The sequence below is a fragment of the Lepidochelys olivacea genome, assembly GCF_965140295.1.
Source record: "Lepidochelys olivacea isolate rLepOli2 genome assembly, chromosome: 1".
Lineage (NCBI taxonomy): Eukaryota > Metazoa > Chordata > Testudines > Cheloniidae > Lepidochelys > Lepidochelys olivacea.
In genome coordinates this window covers 139,068,690-139,090,638 of record NC_140411.1, presented here as the reverse complement: position 1 = coordinate 139,090,638, position 21,949 = coordinate 139,068,690, and the positions used below count along the sequence as shown (strand labels likewise).

General features: G+C 38.6%; 1 protein-coding gene across 4 annotated transcripts in view; it reads left to right on the top strand.

Annotated features, from left to right (window-relative positions):
* AP1S2 (adaptor related protein complex 1 subunit sigma 2) overlaps nucleotides 1–21,819 on the top strand; it is a 36,667-nt gene extending 14,848 nt beyond the window's left edge. For 2 of the 4 annotated variants that reach the window (XM_084617781.1, XM_084617778.1), the window contains exon 5: nucleotides 18,503–21,819. In XM_084617781.1, the coding sequence (XP_084473907.1) occupies nucleotides 18,503–18,550 (48 nt within the window). In that variant the 3' untranslated portion in view covers nucleotides 18,551–21,819. Of the gene's footprint in view, nucleotides 1–5,237; nucleotides 5,311–13,236; nucleotides 14,756–18,502 lie in introns of those variants that run through there. The other 2 variants (XM_084617780.1, XM_084617779.1) reach the window with 2 other exon arrangements.
* The last annotated feature ends 130 nt before the right edge of the window (nucleotides 21,820–21,949 follow it).

Here is a 21,949-nt window from a genome sequence, read left to right as displayed (position 1 = left end):
GTCCCAACATGTCAGGAGGGTGAAGGGGAGTGAAGCTCTGCATTTTGGAGGTGTAGTCTTCAGGAATTATTTCACATCTCATTCCGATCAGCCGTACTTGTAGGAGATGCTAAGGCATATTAAGCAACAGTAGAGGTGCCAGCCAGCCACAGCAGGGCTGTGTTATTGCCCCAACCCTTTTTTCCATCTTTCTTGCCATAATCTTGATTCTTCTTTGTGACTGCATTTCTTCTGGAATTGGGATTGAATATCACATGGATGGCCAGCTCTTCAATCTGTGACGTCTTCATTCTAAAACTAAAGTCACCAGGACTGTTATTACTGACCTTCAGTATGCTGATGACTGTGCTATCGTCACGCACATTGGCTTGCAATCTGCCCTAGATCTCTTCTCACATGCTTATCATAGCTTGGGACTTTCTCTCAACATTAGGAAGACTAAGGTGCTCCTCCATCCTGCCGCAGAACAAGCTGCTCCTGTTCTCCCACAAATTGTCATTGGTGGTGAACTCCTGGAAAATGTTGAGCATTTCCCTTATGTTGGTAGTCACCTCACCTAGACAGCCAGTCTTGATGTGGAGATTGAACATGGGATTCGTTGCGCCAGCGTATCTTTTGGAAAGTTGCTCCGTTGTATCTTTATTGGAAACTAAGATCCCAGTCTACAATGCAGTAGTAATCCCCACTCTTCTTCAGGGAGTGAGACATGGGTGACATATTAAGCTTCTGGAGTGGTACCAACAGTGCTGCTTTAGGTAGATTCTCTGTATCGGATAGGAAGACCATTGCACCAATGCCAACATTCTCTCTGCAGCTAACATCACCAGTGTTGAGGCAAAGATTATGAAACATCAACTTCACCAGGCTTGTCATTGTGTATGGATGGCTGATGCTCATCTTCCATAGCAGTTCCTCTTTTCTCACTTAGTCATGGTAAGAGGACCCGTGGAGGACAGAAGAAATGCTGCAAAGACATCCTGAAAGTATATCTTAAGAAGGGAGGCATTGATCCCATGAATTAGGAAGAGCTGTAGTGATGGCATATCATATGTCAAGCCTCATCCCGTTTTGAAGAGAATCGCCTTGCTCAAGAGACTGAGAACAGCAGAGGAGGAAGGAAAGGGTACAGCATCCAGGCCAGCAGTTGTACTCTTTCCAAGCAACCACCTGTCACATACGTGAGAAAAACCTGTAAAGCACGAATTGGACTCCTCAGCCATCTTAAGTTTCATCAATGACTTATCCCCATGGCAGACATCATCCTAGTATTGAGGGATAGCCAACAAACAAAGAGATGTTAGCCCTAGTGTCCTGGCCAGATACAGGAAAGACGATCTCATACCTATGGAACTGTTTTGTGACATGTTGGGGTCATGAGATTTGGGTTCTGTTGTGGCTGTGCCATAGATTTCCTGTGATCTTGAGCAAGACGTTTAATCTTTGTGCCTATCTGATTATACATTTTTGTGAAGATATATTGATGTTTGTGAGGAGCTCGAATACTGTGGTGATAAATGTTGTAGAAAAGCCTATATGTAAATAAAATACTTAAGCACAGTTTGGGAAGCTACATTCATCCTACTTAACTTTCCCCTGAAGTCTCACTTGCTTTCTTGTATCTTTTAGTGCAAGATGTGGCTGTATCTCTGTGCTAGGGTTGGGGGAGAAGTGTATTACTTTCTGTGAGCCACTTTGGAATCCTCTGGGATAGAAGGCTCTGTAGGCTCTAACTGTGAAATAAAATAGCGTTTGCACAGCTTTTTTCTTGAGATTTGGGTAACTTGTTACAAAATATTGAATTCCAAAGCAAACTGCAACAGCTTAACCCAAATCAAGTCAATTATTTAAATGTTTGTTTTCAAGCTTCTAACTTGAATAGATATAAATTATTATATTCTTTCCTGTCCAGTTAGTTACTTTTGATGGAATGATGGAAGTAAATGTTTATATTTTAAAGTCTCTGTCCCCCATGGGCCAAGAAGAGATTGCTAAAACAATGGATATAACTTTTATAAACAATTCATATTTAGTCAAATTTTATGTAATGTAGGTTGAACTAGTTGTCATTCAGTTATACTGTGTGCTGTCATTGGGTGGTACAGCAATTTATAAATAAAATAGTTCTAAGATAATTTCTTTGGTAACATGACATATATGGGGTACATGGTAGTGTGGTATCGAGGATTGATCAGCACTTGTTTGCAATGACTTGCAGAAATATGGTCATCCCAAAGTCATGCTAATAAAACTTCTAAACCGTGCCACATTGTCATGTATTCTTTGTATGTGTCTGTTTTATAATTACTTAACTCTTCATAGCATTATATCTGAGCATAAAATGTGATTTATAATCTTTAGATCCTGTTTTTATATTTGTTTTATGGTTGGCTAGATGTTTGACTACTCTGCTTGTAGTTGGATTTGTGTAAAACGTTTTAAAAAAAGTATATAAATTTACTAATATACTTTCCATTAACTGTTTTTGAGGCTACTGTTAAAATGTCCTAAACATATCATAGAAGTAGAGCTGGATTTGTGATAGATAAATTACAAAAGTGTGCATATTTGCAAACTGCAGGAATATTGGAACATCACCCTGTTGGTTAGTATTACTTAGAACAATAGAGATCAAGTTTCAGAGTAACAGCCGTGTTAGTCTGTATTCGCAAAAAGAAAAGGAGTACTTGTGGCACCTTGGAGACTAACCAATTTATTTGAGCATAAGCTTTCATGAGCTACAACGTCCGATGAAGTGTACTCCTTTTCTTTTTGCAAATAGAGATCAAGTTCTCAATTTGTTAAAATAGTGGTAGGCTAAGCTGGTGTTGCTAGTTTAGTGTGGAATCTATATTATAAAAGTTATAATTTTTATATTTTCTATATTATAAAAGTTATCAGCCTTTTAATGCCACTAACCATGCTTTCTTTTATGAACAACCAACAAACTTTCTCTTGTTTTTGGAGGAATAGGAACCAAGATAGATGAAAAGCTGCTATGCGAATTTCTCTAAATAGAAAATAAGTTTTTTAGTTAGGAAACATGATTGTGGAGAATTTTCACTTAATGTATGCTGCTGCAGGTTTTCAAGCAGTTTCCTAGAACCTTAAAATCTCCTCATTTCACCAATTCTGCCTCCCAAAAAATTTGTTCAGCTGTGTAACAATACCCCTTCCCCTCTCTCCCCCCCCTTCAATTTTGTTCACATGGAATTGGATAGGGGACTTCAAAATTTACATGTCTTTTTATGAAGGACGTTATAAAAAAGAGCTGTGTCCTCAAAAGCTTCATATATTTAAAAATAAAAATAGAAAATAAATTCTTAATGTCACATATGCCAGCTGGAAAATGTCTTCCTCTCTAGTGCTAGATTTAGTTTTCTAGAACAGCTAGCTGTGTTCAAAGTACTACAAGAAATCCCAGTGATACTTCCTATTTAGAGGCTCTCAGACTCATTAGTACTAATTGGAAGTCCTTACCATCTGATAGCTGTTCAGTAGCCTCTGTGGTGCAAGGTCTAGTGAAGAGCGTCCACGTTCCAAAACTATTATCATGAAATTATCAACAATCTCTGTAGACATGCCAAGGAATCAGTATATCTGCAATCTAAACTACCATTTCATCCCTAGAGATGCTCTATTCCAGAACAGGCTTGAGGCATGCTGTGACAAGGCAATGTGAAGAATCTTGCATTGCCATTGGATGTATCATACTTACTTAGAGGATTTTACCTACTGGAGTTATCCGTCAATGTGCACAATAAGTTCTCTGAACAAATAGAGAACATCCTGCTTTACAATAAAGCTGCTACTACATCTTGTCTCTCAAATCCTGTGTTTCCTGTTTAGTGACTTTTTTATAATCTACATTTCAGTATATTTCATACTTTCCTTGAATCAACACAATGCTGAAGAGAGTAATATATAATGTTTCATATGTACAGAGGCTTTCCAGTTGCATGGAATAGCTTGCCATGTAGTGTTCTCACCCTCTCTTTGTTCACGTTATTGCTAAAGATGTGTTTCATGAGGCTTCAAAACAATAGGAAAAAAATAGTAAGTTAACACTGCATCTGTCCTCCCATTGTGTCCTGTTCTGTGTCTTGTACTGTAAGTTCCTTGTGTTGGGACTGTCTTTCTCTGTCTTGTATAGTACCAAGCACATTGTTGGTGCCTTTTTAGCAGTAGCTTCTGTTATGTCTATCTCTACGCAAAAGAAGAAATTTTGACCAAGAAGATATAAATTCTAGTGCTGAATTTTAAGGTCCGTAACAAATAATTGCAGAGTGTTTTTAGATGTTAAGCCAGAGAATCTATATGATTGAACGTAGAAAGAAAATTTTTTTTACAATCAGTAATCTAAATACATTTGATAATCCATTGACATTTGTACTTAATTCTTCTACTGTTTTTAGCATTTTGTATACAGTAATGCTACCTGAAAATAATTGCTATGAATTATTAACATACAGAACTTAGTTGTTGATAATGGTAACCAGAGGAGAAGTGATGTAAAAATGGGGTTGAGTAAATTTTGTATTAAAATACTTGCTCTAAACTGCAACAGAGAGGAGTATGGTAGCTAATAAGTGAACCTATGATGTAACTTTTGCCTTATACAGGCATAAAACCAATTTTGCTGCAATTACAGAGCAGTATTAATGGTTTAAAAAATCAGTTTTCTGTGTGAAATGCAACCACAGGGATTAAATATATACAAAATATTGTTGTAGCTTCCTGCTGATACTTTATAAATCTTACGGTTATAAGTAGTGAACAATTGATATTACAGTTCTTTCTTGTAAGAAAATGCTCAGTTGGTTCCTGGGTGGGGGTTAATTTTTAATGTGGGTTTCTAAACAACTTTCAGTAAACTTCTTTTTTTTAAGGTTTAAAACTCCTCTATCCTTAAACTTTATGCTTCTGTTTAAAAAATTATCAAAATCAAACCATAGTGAGCTTTTTCTTACAATGCAACTTATTGGGATCCTCAAACAGATGTTCTTCATCTTTGCTAGTTGCATTTTTCCTAGCAGTGGACTTTAGTTAATCTAATGAAATTATTTGTTTTCTTGAAAATCAATAGCAGCTGAAGTATACTAGTGCTATAAGTAACTGATTTTATTTTTTGTATGAAGTTCAGAATATTTTTTTAGTGTATCTAGACAAAGCCACCTACAAATAATTTGTTAAAGTAGTAACTATGAAATTTTCACTGCTGCTTGATTTTGTGTTTGTAGAGCCAGAATGAAGACTGGGGAGGTTTGTCTGAGGATATCTTATGATTAAGAGCAGTCTAAGGCCTTAGCCCTTTTGACCCCCCTCTAAATTGGTAACTACCAGATTTACCATTTTGGTGGCATGGATTAAATGGGTGCTATGCAGAGACTGTTGCACGTGTAATGAATTCCTTGCCTGATGAGTAAAGGATATACAGAGAAATTATGGGTGATGGGCTTAATCTTCTGCAACATTTGCATGATGGTATTTGGAGAGTGCTTTGGGTGTTCTGTTTTATTTTCATTTTTATACTAACAGCATCAGTTTGAAATGTGATTTTTTTTTATGAGTTTTGTTTTGGTGTTGGTAATTAAGTGGGTTAATGGAGTTTAGAGAAGTAGTATACCAAAATGAATTACTAAACAGATGTTTGGCTTTGTTTACTTGTAAGCAACCCACTTAAACATATGTTTACTGGAAATTGCACTGTTACCTCTGGTAGGCAAATGACATGGGCCCCTGTGTAGAATGGGTGCTGCTTCAATTGACTGTATATCTAATACTGGGTGATGCTGCATGAGAGAACAAACTTATTTGCATATATAGTGCATTGCAACATATTTTTGTGCAGGCCCCTAAGAGAGGAATACATTGTGGCAGTGTTACAAAGAAAAGGTAAGACTGTCTTCAGAAAGTATACACCTGAAAAATGAGTCACTTTGAAAGCCTATTAGTCAAGGTCAGTTATATTTAACTACCTTTATGTAATGTATCAACTTTTATTGTGTACAGATGCAACTAGGAATGTTTTATTTCAAGTGTAGTTTCAGATATATAAAGATTGACTTAATTCATTAGACCAGTTGAATGTAAATGTACACAAATTTTGCAAGTAATGAAAGGAAATTTCATCTTTAAGAAAATACATTTTGCAAAGAATGAGTTCAGATGCTCAGTTTGCCTTTTATGATTAGAGTCATAATTTTGGTTTATGTGTGTGATACATAATTATTTTAATGGTTAAATTTTCTTAAATATGCCCAATGGCCTGTGATGGGATGTTAGATGGGGTGGGATCTGAGTCACTACAGAGAATTCTTTCCTGGGTGTCTGGCTGGTGAGTCTTGCCCACATGCTCAGGATTTAGCTGATGTGTTATAGTTGGGGTTGGGAAGGAATTTTCCTCCGGGGCAGATTGCCAGAGGTCCTGGGGGTTTTTTGCCTTCCTCTGTAGCGTGGGGCACGGGTCACTTGCTGGAGGATTTTCTGCACCTCGAAGTCTTTAAACCATGATTTGAGGACTTCAGTAAGCTGAGACATAGCTTAGAGGTTTATTATAGGAGGGGGTGGGTGAGATTCTGTGGCCTGCGTGTGCAGGAGATCAGACTAGACGATCATAATGGTCCCTTCTGACCTTAAAGTCTATGAATCTGAGTCTTTTTTTGCCTTTTAAATAAAATTTTGCTTGCTGTTCATTTGATGACTCCTGTGATGGCATCCAAGAGTGCGGATAAAGTTTTGACTTCAAAGGGGCTGGATTGCACTACACTGTTTTATCCTACATGAACGTGATTGCCAGCAATTATGATTTACATGCTGCATGCATTTTAATAGGGTAAACAAGGAGAAAAAAATCAGGTTCATGTCAGCTAACTACAATGCTTTTAGTTTGTTCTGGTCTACAGTGACCACGAAATTGCATTCAAAATCATGTTCGTTAATACCATTGTTGGCATCTGTGTTTAAACAGTAAAAATCTTGTGGCCCTCATAGATTCAGTTATTACTTATCTAGATTTAACATTATTAATGACTTTCACTCTGGAATTGATTTGGAGGAAGGGAGTCTTCTTACTTTTTTGGAAAGTGAGGGAGTTCAGCGTTGTAAAGCATGTGGGAAGAGGGGAGGGGACTTGATAAATTGTGTAGGATGAAGATTTAGGGCACAAGAACAAAAACTTGGATTAATTCAATAAAATTAATAGGCTGGTTTAAGGGAAATAGAGAATAAACTTTCATAACAATGCATTTGTTTGTTTGGAATATTTTTGAAACTTAGTTGGGTGGAGCTCCATGTGAAAGCCTTACAGCACTTTTTTCATGCAGTTAATTGTCCTATAGGATGGAACCTTCATTAGAATTATTGGCACTTACTGTATCTTATTAAAACAACCTCCAGTGTGGCCTTTATATAGTCCTACACGCCATAGGAGGGTAGTTATTTATAATGATATAGAAGATACATACTAAATTTATATTTGAAGGACATTCATTAGGACATGGGTACTCGAATTAGGGGTTGTGCTGTCATCCTGCCTTTCCCATGTTACATTGCCAAATAGGAAATGGGTCTTGGCTAGATACTGGGTACCCGGCATGGATGAGAATTCCTAGAGGTAGTTTGGGGCTACAGTATGGCAGATGCTGAGTATTACTGACCTTTGGAATACACCATTTATCAATTAACTGGCAGGTGTGAAGTGTTGCATTCTAAAGGGATTAGCACCTTTGTTCCAACCAGATCAGGGAAGAAGTGGGAGAGGTTGAGGGGGGGAAAAAGACACCCACTGAAGACTGATTACACTGAATGAAGGTTCAGCTGGTACTTCTGTTTCCCCAGTAGAGAGCAGAGGAGGAGAGGGGTCGCTACTGTTGTGTGTCTCACCCTTTCCTTGGCTGGTGAAGTGAAGACTAGGGAAATGACAGTTTTACTTCACTGTGTGCCTGTGTAAAATTTTTATATCCTTGCAAAATAATGCTTGAATTGCCTAACAATGGAACTGCAGAGAAAGTGAACAGTTGCAGCTTTGTACAGAGAAGTCTCTTATGAAATATTTCCTGGTGACTCAACCTCTATTTGCTAAACTGATCTAAGATCTGATGGATTCCTGTATAATGTCTCTTTAAACAAAATCTTACTGTTGTAATTATTGTTTTGTTTCTTATATTTACATGGCTAGGATCTGTAAACCTGTTAATATTTCCTAAACAAATTGTGTGTGTGTGTGGGGGGGGGAAATCATTCATTTTGCAATCTTATCTTCAAGTGCATTTTTCCTTGAAATTTCTTCCAATTGATAGTTGTTAATGAAGATTTCAATCTTAATCAAGACTTCTCACTGTTCCCCCAAAGATAGTTTGCTGCTTTGACCAAAAACACTACTGAAAAATGGACTACAGTTATTACCAATTCTATACTGACTACTGATTTGTTGCTCCAGTTTTGTATTTGTTTAGACTAGGAAAAGTGATCAAGGTTGGCCTGAGGTTAACCAAGACGTTTCCACTCACAGTTTAATGCATTTCTCTCTCCTACCTCTAAACCCCTACCAGAAAAACAAAACCAACCTTAAAAATCATCCTCTACGCTACGCAGAATATTGATCCCAAAAATGGAGCAGTAAGAGACTCTATGAAGTCCACTAGGGATTTCACTATTGCTATTGATTTTATTTAGAAGGTGTTCAGATACTACAGTGATGGTGTATGCATCATCATGTAATGCATACGTACTTAGAGAGCTAATATCAACTTTTCCCTGATCTAGACACAATATTGCCTCAGTTTAACTATTACGGACATCAATCAGCTAAATTGAGGCGAAAGTTGTTAACCTGTATGTTTATGCTTGGGAAAGGATTAAGGTTATGTTGGGGTTAGCTAGATATTTTAGCTAACATGAATCTCATCTGAACCACTTTCCTAATGTATACAAATCCTTGGTGACAGGCTGGGATTTTCAGAGGAGCCTTACTTGCTTTGGTTCCTTTGAACATCCTTCCCTTAAGAAAGACTGTCATTTGAAGTAGTACTCATGATGCATTAATTTCCAAATAAGTATTTGAGAAAGAGAAATCTGAAACCAAGCTCATGATGTCAGGCGAAGTGTTGGAGTTTAAATTTTCAAAAATGACTAGTGATTTTCAGAAGTGGGTGGTTGATGTCACAACGTGGACAGTTGTGCTGCAACTGTACGAATACAAGTCTATTGTGAGTAGACCTAACTGCTGCGTTCCAAGTGCTTCTAAGCCCACGGGGTCTGGGTAGAATCTACTAATTGTTTGTAGTCCTGGGTCTCTAGGTTGCACTCCCAGGCTCAGACCTTGTGTCCTTCCTTGGGACATGGAACTCCACAGTGCAGCTGCCTAGGCCCTGAAACCAATGTCTGATTTTTCTGAGCCCCCAGTTGCTTAGACACGCTCTCTAGAGTTCCGTCTAGGCAGTGGAACTCAAGCTTCTGGTTTAACACCTTCAGGGAAAATGTGGCATGGAAGCAAGGAACATCAGCTTAGCAAAGGAATTTCTTAACCACAGTTACTCTACTTGTGAAGTATTTGAAAGTTACAGGTCTTTGAGAACAGGCCTGAGACACATCCCTCCCGGGCCTGATCTAGTTCCTTCTGAGACTCTGAAACTTATCAGTGTTCAAGCTGAACAGAGGCCTTTCTGCCCCTTCTGTTTCCTGCACATCTGGCTTACATGTGGTGATGGTCAAGCCCCCTGCTTCAGAGCAGCACCCCTTTTTAAATGGCTCTTTAAATGTTTCTTCTTTTGCCATGTGGCCAAGCTGAGAAGCTGCAGATTCATCAGCCATGCTAGTAACCAGGTGTAGAAAATTCATTGTTCCATATGTCATGGATTTACAGGATCTGTGTCATTTCCTAACCTTTAGACAGTCCCTGGGGAGGATATGTTCAGTGTGCTAGACCCCCAAAGGGTCACACTCTGCCACAAGGGTAGGCTACATAGCCTCAGTGGCTCCAAAACTGTGCTTCTGGGCTCCAGCATTCCTGTTTCCCTCACTGTGAGCTATGTGCCGCAAGTCCCAGTGAAGTAGATTCCTGTTCAGAGACTTTTACTCCCTTCAAAGACCAGTGCATTTCAGCAAATATTTGCTTTTCAAAACAGAGTAGGGTTTTTATTGTTCAGCTGGAATTACAGCATCAGGAAGCCCTTAGGTTAGCATAGAGGAAACAAAAGTTAAGGCTTATTCCGTATTGGCACTGAGGCAAGAATAAAAATAAGTCTAATTTGGAAAGTACAAAAAACAGCAAGGTAGCAACTGGATAAACCATCAAATGAAGGATTAGGGCATTCTTATTTGTCATGTACCAATCCTGCAAGAAATTGAATTATTCAGAGGCAACCCCCTGTGCTGGAGAGAAATTGGCACTGTGTTGGGAAGATCTTAAATTAACTGGTGAGTTCTTTTTGTTGAGTTCAGTAAATCTTCCTTCTCCCTGACCAGAAAGTGCTTTCAAGTACCTGTGAGATGAGGGATAGCCCAGCCAGGTGGAATAGTGGCAGGTGCCGGACTAGGGGAGGGGAGCCCAAGACCCCTTCCAGGAGGAGAAAATGATACACATTCAAGGCTATTTCACATACCTTTCCCAAATTTAAATTGGGGGCAGATAGTTTAAATGTACTTACTAAGAGACACAGTAAAGTTAAAATTCATATACCATTGTTAAAGAGCAATTTCTTTAGACTCGTTAACAAAATATTCAAATAGGCAGTCTACTATCTTGCAGTGCAGTGCTTCCCCATGTCCACTAACTTGCACCACTCAATCAGCACAAGGGAAGCTGAAATTTCCCACAAGTACCCTGTAGGGAATACCTCTTGCGTGGGGGAGATCTCAGTAGGTATAGAGCTAGCGCCTACGCCTCCTTTCCCAAAGGCCACAGCACCAGGGCCCAGCGCTAGAAGATGCCGCCTCCTTGAAAATATGCCTCAAGAACTCAGCTACATCATTGTAGCACTTCAGTGTAGACAGTATGTATGCCAATGAGAGAACCCCTCACGTCTGCATAGATAATCCACGTCCTCGAGAGGCGGTAGCTAGGTCAACAGAATAATTCTTCTGTCTCCCTAGCACTGTCTAGGCAAGGACTTAGAGTTGTTTAACAACACTTAAGGGTGTGGATTTTTTGCATGCCTGACTGACACAGGTAAACCAGCCTGATTTTTCTAGTGTAGACCAGGACTGAAACTTTCTCTTCACTATTTGTTAGTTTACATCTGTTTTGGGTTGGGCAATGAGAAAGTTTTCAAACTTCAAGACCTATCATGCCATAGCATTTTTACTAGTTTAATCAGAGCAGTTCATATCTGAATAAGAATCCATTATAAGTTTAAACCAACCCATATGCCACTTGATTGTTGCTCTCCTACCAATGGTATATGTAACATAGTTTTAGAAGTGCTGAATTAGTCAAATTCACTTGTTTATAGTCAATTTTTAAATAACTGGGGGGCTGCAATGTTTGGGTCGCAAACATTGCGGAGTAACGTTACTTCCTCAAGAATGGTTTCCATGGAAATTGGGAATTATACATTTTTATTCTTTGTGATTTGTTAAAAACATTTGACGTGAAACTGAATTGGAGATATTTAAAGACCAGCTATATGGGGGGTGTTACGGATAAGATTAGCAAGTGCGGAAGTTTTTCTTGTAAGTATTTCCATCCCTTTTTAAGAATTTTGTTTGTATTGAGATTTCTTGTTGACTCCTGGAATGGAAAGTGAGACAATGTCTTTAATTGGCATACAGTAAAGGTTAGTAACTGACAGGGAGATTTTCAAAAAATGCCTGACAGACTGAAAAGTAAATGTCCCCAGTCAACTTTCAGTGTGGCTTCTGCTCCTAAATCCCTTGAGCGCTTTTGAAATTCTGACCCAAATGTCCTCAAGACATCATAATGCATTGCATAAAGTGAACATGTGTTGTGAATGCTGTGTGGGTTTTAACAATGTACTGCAACTGAAGCGGTTTTTCTAATGTGCATATTCATAATGCAGTCCAAGAGCAAACTGTTATTTTAATAATCAAGAGTCTTTTCAGTGAAATAGTAAGATTTAATCTGTGAAAAGTTTTTGATCAGGACCCTGAGTTAGGGAAGTCTTGCAGTCATTAAACAAAAGTGCTTTTTTGAGAGGAGGGAATCTTGATAGTATCTGGCCCCTCTTCATGAGACATACACATTTTAAAACCACAGAAAAATGAATTGTTGCAGCTGAACCTCTTGGAAGTACAAATGGAATTCTAATTTTTGTAGAATATTCCTTTAACTTCCTTTAACAATTTGTACTATGCTGTAGATGATAACTGTAAAGAAAAAACATACCAACCCATCATTTTGGTAAATTTAGTTGAAATACAGTTCCTTTCTGAATATCTGATGATTAAAATATTTGTACCTTCAGAGGCAGGACTCACACTACAGAATTTTATCAGAAAATTCTGATCTGCACTATCATCGTTTCAAATGCATTGGTATTAGTATGCGGAGCCCTAGTGTGGGCAAGTCTTTGTTGGCTGGAACTGGTGCAGATAAAGTGTTGGTAGCACCAGCCATAATCTGGTTTAAGGTAGTTGATATGGGTCCTTTCCACATGTAATGCACAGTAGAAGATTAGATAAGTTTATAAAGCTCTCAGTATCCAAACACAAACATTTTAGCAGCATATTGTTACATGGATGTTGTATTCACCACTTCTAAAGGAGCTGTCCTAACAGTATGAAAGGCAATCTTCAATCTATGAATGAAATTTGTGGTGTTTATATAAAGGAAAGAAAAAAGGGACATCTTTTCCCAAAAAAACAAACAAACAATAACCCTACTTGGAATAATGATGGTGCTGTGTCTACATGAAGCTTTCTTGGAAATCTCACTGGGGCAGTGCTACTACTGGTAGCAGTGGTGAAAGAGCTTACGCAGCTGGATCTCCAACATGTTGTAACCCATGTCTTCTGGATCCACTTATATTAGATCTAGATGATATAGTGGTAAAAATGCCTGTGCCCTGTCTTAGTGCTCCCTGCATTATATCACCAGTGGAGGAGCATTAATGGTAGTACAATGGTAAAATATTTCCCCCGAAGGGCTAGTGGAGACAAGGCTAGTGTGTAGTTCTATATTAGAGATAGTATTGTAAGAACCTTTTGGCAAAAATATATTTATTGTATATCTGTCCACCTGTGTACTATGTGTAAGAATGTATACATTTCTTTTTGTAGCCACGTCATGAATACTTTAATGTCCCAGTTTACTAAATGACTTCATTCATCATGCATGCAGAATTTCAGAGAGGAGATAGACCTGACTTATTCATGGCAGAACTTTATCCTCAGCTTGGTGAAATCAATCATCTTGAACACACTAGACTAAACCACAACCATTATCTTTGCTGTTGTACTTTTCTTCTCCCCTTCTGTTCGTGTATTCTCATGTCTCATCTTGATATAACTTGTTCTTGTCAGCATATGATCTCTTACGGTGTGAAAAGTTTCAAGTCTTTTGTTTAACATTTGTGTGGAAGTCATTCAGCTTGAGTAAGTGCATATTGTAACATTACTTGATCTTTTAAATATTTCAGCTGTGGTGTTACTTTAATATACATATAAAATTGTAGTATACATCAGAAGTTTATAGAGAAACTAGTGATCCCATGAAATAGTGTAAGCCTTATCTTTTTAAAGTGTGTATAGAATATATACATACATATGTATAAGCTTTGTTTAGTTGTAAAACTGTATACATCTTTAATGAAAAATGCAAAAGTAAAATGCATTTTCCTCTATCTTTACTTTTAATTTCTTTTGAAAGTATTTGTTGGGGGCAGTGGTGATTTACTGTTTGTTTTGTATAGAGGTAGCGGGGAGAAATTATGCCCAATCATTGGCACTTAAGATAGATAATGTTTTTGTAATGTCACAAAATCTCAGAGTTCTAACACTCTGATTTGTGTTCAAAGGTTGAGTACACTTCAGCACTTGTCCTCCTTTTATAGTAGTAATGGTTAAAATTGTTACCGAAGTACATTCCTTTGCAACCTAATACTTCAGAGTTGTAACTTTTTGCTTTTACTATTCAGTCATTACTAGCATATTAAAATCTTAATGTTCATTAATCAGTATTTGTAGTTTGAAATGTATTTAATCGCAAAAGGAAGACTGCTTTAAAGATGTCTATTAAAATAACTATCCTGCGTGGATGCAGAGCCAGGATGAAGACATATACTTCACCCTATATTGCCCACTAAAAGTGAATGTTGTTACATTATATAGAGCTGGTTTATCTTTAAGGCAAAGATTACATACATTTAAATAGAAAAGAACTGGTTAAATAAATTGACCACAAACAGTTTAAAATTTCAAAAGTATTTCATATATGGTAATGCACTACATTTTAAATGTCTATCTGACTTTAAAAAAATTGGGGGACATGAAAGGGGAATTTTTGGATTTGATTTTGCAGCATTTTGGAATATGTTATAGAAAATTAGATCATGGGGTGGTTTTCCATTTCCAAGTTTGTTACTCTTCTTTGTAAGACATTAACAGTTTGTGTGAACATGTGCAGTTGGTTAATGCTACTTTAATCTGCATTCTCTCGTGCCTGTTGGCTTAAAATGCTACGCATTGAGCTGTAACAAGATGCTGTTTCTCTTATCTGTATACAGCTGCTTGCTTTTAAATGACTAGATAATGAATTAGCTTTCCTGGCATGTCTGAAATAAAGTATTGCATGCACTTCTGTCTCATGTGAATGACTTTTTTTTCAACTCTTGGTTCTGGTATTTCAAATGTGTATTTGTTACCTCTGTTAAATTCTGTATTGCAGGTGCCATATAAAATGTTGTAAAAAGCATTCCATAACAGCTAGATAAAAATGTATGCTAATGTTTTCTAAATCTAAAAAAACACAAATAGAACTAAATATAGCATAGATCTTGTCCATGTTTTTTTAAATCTTAAAATGATTCCTATAGTTCGTAACAAAATGTTTAAAAATATCAAGGCATCCTAAATTGGAATGATGAAGGCAGTCGGTAAGAATTCACGATAAAATGTGTCTGTCAAGACTATTGCTTATCGCTATTGTACAATAAGCATACATCATGATTTACTCGTGAGGTCTAGCTCTAGATTTTTAATAACACAGTCAAATCCCATTGAATTTTATTTGAGTCATGAGTGAAGCAATGCACTTAACTACACAGGATCAGTTAGCTGGAAGAAACTTTATTTTGAGTACAGTAAATACTTTTACAATTAAAGATTATCTGGAATTTGAATATACTGTGGCAGAAAAGTTCCTTAGTGTACAAAAATTGAAGTGACAATATTAATCTGTAGTTATCATGTAGTTTATTGTGAAAAGTATTTTTGGTCATTTAGGAAATAATCAATTTCACCTCTGTAGTTTTAGGTTTTCAAATCCATTATAATTAAAAGTTAGAATCACAGAAATGTAGGGCTGCAGGGGACCTAGCAGTCATCAAATCAAGCACCCTGCCCTGAGGCAGGACCAAGTAAACCTAGACTATCCCTGACAAATGTTGAAAAATTGCATTAAAATAAACAGGATAAATGTGGACATCAAGCTTCCAGCAGCTTGCATGAGAATTTAGCAGTTCTATTTCTCTTAATTCAACCATCGGAATAAAGTTCAACCCTCATTTATTATAATAAATGCTTAAAATTAGTGCACAGGGGAACAAATACTTAAAAAGACACTGTCAACTCATTGTTTTAATATAAAAAGAAAAGGAGTACTTGTGGCACCTTAGAGACTAACCCATTTATTTGAGCATAAGCTTTCGTGAGCTACAGCTCACTTCATCGGATGCATCCGATGAAGTGAGCTGTAGCTCAGGAAAGCTTATGCTCAAATAAATGGGTTAGTCTCTAAGGTGCCACAAGTACTCCTTTTCTTTTTGCGAATACAGACTAACACGGCTGTTACTCTGAAACCTGTTTTAATATACTTTTCAATTTTTTTTTTGTTCTGTAATATTCTCAAAGCATGAAAATGCTGTTTCTTTTCTCGCCAGTTTTGATACTTCATTTTAGAACAGGGATGGACAAATGTTTTGGACTGAGGGCCACATCTGGGTGGGGAAATTGTATGCAGGGCGGGGGCAGGGGGTTGGGGTGTGGTGTGCAGGAACGGGCTCAGGGAAGGGGGTTGGAGTGCAGGAGGGGGCTCAGGACAGGGGTGCAGGAGGTGTGCAGGGTGCGACAGGGCTCGGCAGGGACTTGGGTACAGGGTGCAGCAGGGGGCTCAGGGCAGGGACTTGGGGTGCAGGAGGGGTGCAAGGTGCAGGCAGGGAGCTTAGGCTAGGGAGTTGGGGGGGGACAGGGTGCAGGAGGGGTTTGGGCTCCGGCCCGGCGCCACTTACCTAAAGTGGTTCCGGGGTGGCAGCGGCGCACACCGGGGCCAGGGCAGGCTCCCTGCATGCCTGCCCTGGCCCCACACCACGCCACTCCGGGAAGCAGCCAGCACCACAACCCAGCGTGGCCCCTGAGGGAGCCGGGGGGGGGGGGGGAGACACACACAGGGCTCCTTGTGCTGCCCTTGCCACATCTCCAGGTACCTCCCCCGAAGCTCCCATTGGCCGCAGTTCCCCGTTCCTGGCAAATGGGAGCTGTGGGGGGCAGTGCCTGGAGGCAAGGGCAACGCACGGAGCCCTCTTCTCTCCACTCCCCCGGGGGGCCCAGGGACGTGGTGCTGGCTGCTTCTGAGAGCAGCGCGGGGCCTGCAGCACCATGGGGGGCAATCCCGTGAGCCAGATCCAAAGCCCTGAGGGGCCAAATTCGGCTCACGAGCCGTAGTTTGCCCACCCCATTTTAGAATCTTTTTTTTATTATTATTATGGAGTAGAAATTTGCAAAAGTATTTTTAACATTTTTATAATTGATAGTATGCCAAGGCTCTTTCACACCAGCTTCCATGTCAGTACAGGTCTGAGAATATTTAAATATTTCTTCAGTGGGAAAACATATCTGTGGGTTTTACATGGTTGGATGTGAGATTTTTATGTCCTTGGCTTTATTAGAAAGGGGAAATTTTTAATTTTATTAAAAAGTGGGTGGACTGAAAAAATCCACAGGATTTTCTTAATCAGATTGTAATAACATTGAGTGATTTTAGTCTCCTTTTCATACTTAATTTCCAGGATTATTGATGGAGTTTTATATACATTGAGGGTAGAATGGACCTCTTGGGTCAAATGTTGGGCGTAAGCTGCTCAACAGTGTCCTTTCAAAGTACAAAAATACACCTGTTTCAAGTGAAGTGGAACTGTCTTAATACTTAACTTTATGCCTTTAATAGTAAATCAGTGTGTACACATGGGTTAATCTAAGATTAAAAACTTGATCATTCTATGTATTACACGTATAGAGGTTAAATGACTCATTCTGAAGTGCTAGTGTTACAATACTAAACCACTTGAGTCAAATAGATACAAGACTAGTAAACTGACACTTTTAAAATGCATCTAAATAGTCTGTAAAACTAAGCTTTCTGAAGATTTACTGCTAAATTGTAATCTTTCTTTTTCTTGCTTCATGACATGCCTTGTCTTAGGATGCTAAAGTAAGTTTGTTTTTTTTTTTCATTCTCTGGGTGCTTTAAAATTACTTTGGTTTTGGTTTCATAAAGACACAGTATCACTTTTCATTGACTATGATGATGATGCTAGTAATTGTGGAAATGGACAGCCCAGTTTTTCTAATTGGCTAGATCTTCTTCCAGTTGCTTAGAAATATTTCTTCAAATTCCCAAAATGAAAGTCGGATACAGACTTTAGTATATATAAATATGTTAAACACTTATTTGTTTTATTTGGCCAAAGGTCTTCATTGAAAATTTAGTGCAGTACCTTTAGGAAAGAACTGGTTCCAGAAGTTTATACCTGGTCTAGAATACTAGAGCACAAAAACTTGGGCTTCCCTTCACTTCAAGATTGGCCATTTCATCCTTCTCAAATAGTTTTTATCCAGTATACAATAGTGTCTCTATCTGGGAGGGCTATTTTGATAATTAATACTGTTGTTTCTGTCAGACTAGGACCTGTTGCTTCCAAAACTTAGGTTTAAAGGATATTGTAGCTGTACAGTACGTCAGCCATTTCATTTTTACTTGAGGGATTTTGGGATCTCCATAAAATATCACAAAGTGAAATAAAGTTAATCCATTACATGATTTTTAAAAATTCATGTCTGTTTTTCTAAGTTGTGACTTGTTCCATGATGGAAGGTCTGTTGATTTATTTTCTTTTTAGAGTTAAGGGTCATAAAGCTTACAAGCCATCCCTGTAAACCATGACAAACTTCTTAATCCTTTTAGAAATGCATCTGATGTCATACATATAAACTCACATTTTTCTTATGAGTTTTTTTAATTAAGCACTTTCCATATTAACTTTCCACATATAAGCTTGTTTAGTAGGAGCACAGGATCTGTTTACCACTGTCTCAAATTTTCCCTCCACAGGAAGCAGAGACCCCACGTAGTGTACTTGAAGAAATTGGACTCACATAAATCTCCTCTGAACTCTCCTGGTGTTTCACATACTGTAAATGTTCACTGCCATCATTTTAATGTTTAGCTAATGGTGTAAGATGCTGTTTGTCAGTATTACTGTTTTGCTAAGTTGCTTCATTCAGGCCTACAAGAAAATATCCCATTTAAAGTTTTAAAAAAGGGAACAAAAATTTAAAACCTACAAAAAAGGATAAAAGAAAGGGATTTCAATTCAAGACCTCTCTCTGCATTTGAGAGCATCATAGGTGACGACTTCAGTAATTATACTGTTTTATAAGCACCAGTGACTTAAGGAAACAAATGAATCAGCTTCAATACATTGTCATCTTTAACAGAAAGGAAAGTACATGTGACAACTTTAAATGTGAAACGTAACAATATGGAACTTGGTTTTATGCAACCAAAGACTTATTTGTTCATCTACATTTTATGTCAACATTTGTGAAAAATCTGCTTTTTTCAGTTAATACAGAAAGATTGGGAATTAACTGTTTACTATGGAATTTTTTTCATTATACCAAAGAACCCTATTATGATCTGTATATCAAACTGGTATGAGCTGTTAAGGTGGCTTCATTTTTTAGGAACAGAGCTGCAACCAGACCATTTGATAGAAATGGAAGTATACAATACAAAGATTTTTCACACAAGTACATGAGAGTTAATGTATTATAAAGGGAATGCAGGTTGTAAGAAGTAATTTGTTTATTGGAACCATCCTGTTTTAACATCAATGTTATTGCTTAATCACTGTAGACTTGTACCTAGATTATGTACTTTGCCCTTCTGACTATTCAGATGAGTAGATAGATAATGTAAAATACACTGGGGTAGCACTTGACATCATGGAGAGAAGGGAATAATCTAAAGGGAAAGTTAAAAATGTGCAATTTAAAAGTTAGAGAGAGCAGGTGAGTAAGATAATATCTTTTATTGGATCAACTTCTGTTGGTGAGAGAGTTTTTGAGCTTACTACACTTCAGGTCTGAGAAATGTACTCTGAGAGTCACAGCTAAATACCAGGTGGAACAGATTGCTTAGCATAAGTAGTTAACACACATTTCAAGGGACCATTCAAGGTGAAGTGCCCCACTAACACCCCTCCAGTCATAGGGGGAAATGGAAAGGGGGAGAAGGCAGCTGGGGGAGGGTTGTTAGTCAGCCCCGGTGCAGCCTTCCCAAAAATGGGGGGGGACCAGGGCTCCTGCCCCTTCTGTGGCTCTGCCCGAGTTCCTGCCAAGCCGGAAGCTGGAGCAGGTTGGGAGCTGAGGACTCTCCACCTGCCTAGCGTTTGCGGGGGTCCCTAGATCAGCCCATGATCTGTGTCCCCGCCCTGCAGGCCTCCTGCCCAGGGTAGGTGGAGGGCTTGTGGCTTTTACCCCAACCCAGCTCCAGCCGGGGGATAGGGCCTCGGAGCTGCAGCCCGGCTGTAGTAAGAGCCACACAGCCAGTCAGCTGTGAGGAGGCATGGACCTTTCACCTGCCCTGGATGGGGAGCCCAGGGGCAGGGACATGGGCCAGGGACTTCTCTTTGGCCCCCCACCCTGGGCAGGTGGAAGTGTTGAGTCAGCGGCACAGTGCCGCCTGCTGCCCAGGCTCCCCAGCCGGGCTCCAGTTGCTGGCCTGGCGGGGTGGGCCTCGGGCAAAAGTCGGGGGCAGGGCCTGTGGTGAAAAGTGGACAGGCCAGGCCCATCTGCTTTCAAAAAGTGGGAGGGCCATAGCCCCCCCATTCCAGTGCTGATGTCAGTGGGGCATAGATTGTTGTGATAAACCATAAATCCAGTGAAAATTATAAGACACAAACACCACATCACCTGTGGATGAAAATTTTTCTCAAAGTGATCACTCTATATCTGACGTATCAGTCCTCATCCTCAAAGGAAACCTGCCCAACACTTTCAAAAGGTGAGCCTCTGAGTTTAAATTCATAACTTTGCTAGACACTAAAAATCATGGACTGAACAGAGACACTGAATGCACGGCTTATAACAACAATCTTGTATCCACTAACAACCCCCCTACCCAAGCTGCCTTCCCCCATATTTCTTCCGCCCCTAGAACTGGAGGGGTGCTAACAGGCCACTTGACCTTCAATGATCCATTGAAATATGTGTTATCTGTTACGCTATCTGTTCCACATTGTGTTTAGCTGTGACTAAGTACATTTCTCAGACCTGAAGAAGAGCTCCATGGAAGATCAAAAGCTTCTCTCTCACCAACAGAGTTCGTCCAATAAAAGATATCTCATCCACCTTGTGTGTTTAATATTGTGACAGACATGGCTACACCACTGCATATAACTAATTTAGAAGTTTTTAGTTTGAACCCTAGAAACAAGACAATGGCTTTGCATTATTTAGTATATTATGGTATGCTCAAGGGGGCATAAGCACCTGTTTTAAAAATCTGTTTCATTAACCTGCTTCATTGCTATATATTAATGTCCTGTCACCGTACATGCAGGTGACATTCATTGTGAAATTACTAAGCTTAAGCAAACAAGTGTTTATATACGGTACCACCAAACTAATTAACACTGAGGTCCTATTGAAAATTGGTGGGTTTCAGCGTGTAAATGAACAAATAATCAAGGGTAATACACCACAAAATATACTTTTGTTCATTTACTTTGACAGTTATAGGTGTTTTGCAATATAGTCTACACTTCAAGTATTTAGTCTTATGAGATCTCTGTTCAGAACTCTGTTCTGTTGCTAAGAAGTCAGTGCCATTTTTTTTCTGCAAATTATATGTGGAGTAGCAAAGTTCTACTGTGTGTATCTGCAGTGATCACAAGGTGAGTGTTTTTCTAAGCTTGTTCTATTGGAACTGACCATAGGCTCCATAACATTTCAGTTTGCTCACTTGACGTAAGCAGTACACCACATTTACAGTATTCATTTCCACTCATCTCATGTACAGAACACAAGCCTCTCAAATCACTAGAATATCATGTTTGAAAAGGTACACAAGACCCCTGTTCTGCATTTCACTTGTCGAATATGTAAAAAAAAAAAAAAAAAAAAGGAGATACAACTGGTATGGGATGGCCTGCTGTTTGTGCTGTTGAAGTGATTGAATTTCCTTCATTTAAAATGTCAATCTGAAAGCAGTTTTATGTGTTTAAACAAACCTATTTCTAAAGTTTACGCTGTCACTTGTATGTGCTAGGCTGGATTAAGCTTTGTTGTGATTGTATCAAAACCTGTAACCACTGTCTTACAATTAAATTAATGTGATTCTAATAAATGTTCACTTTTACACCATAGCTGTGTGCTTATATATAATCAAAGGTTTAATATTTTTGCAAGGGGAAGAAGAGGATGGGTAAATCTTTGATAGGTAAAAATGCACAATTAAACTTCATTACATCACTGGATTTGCATCAAACTTTAT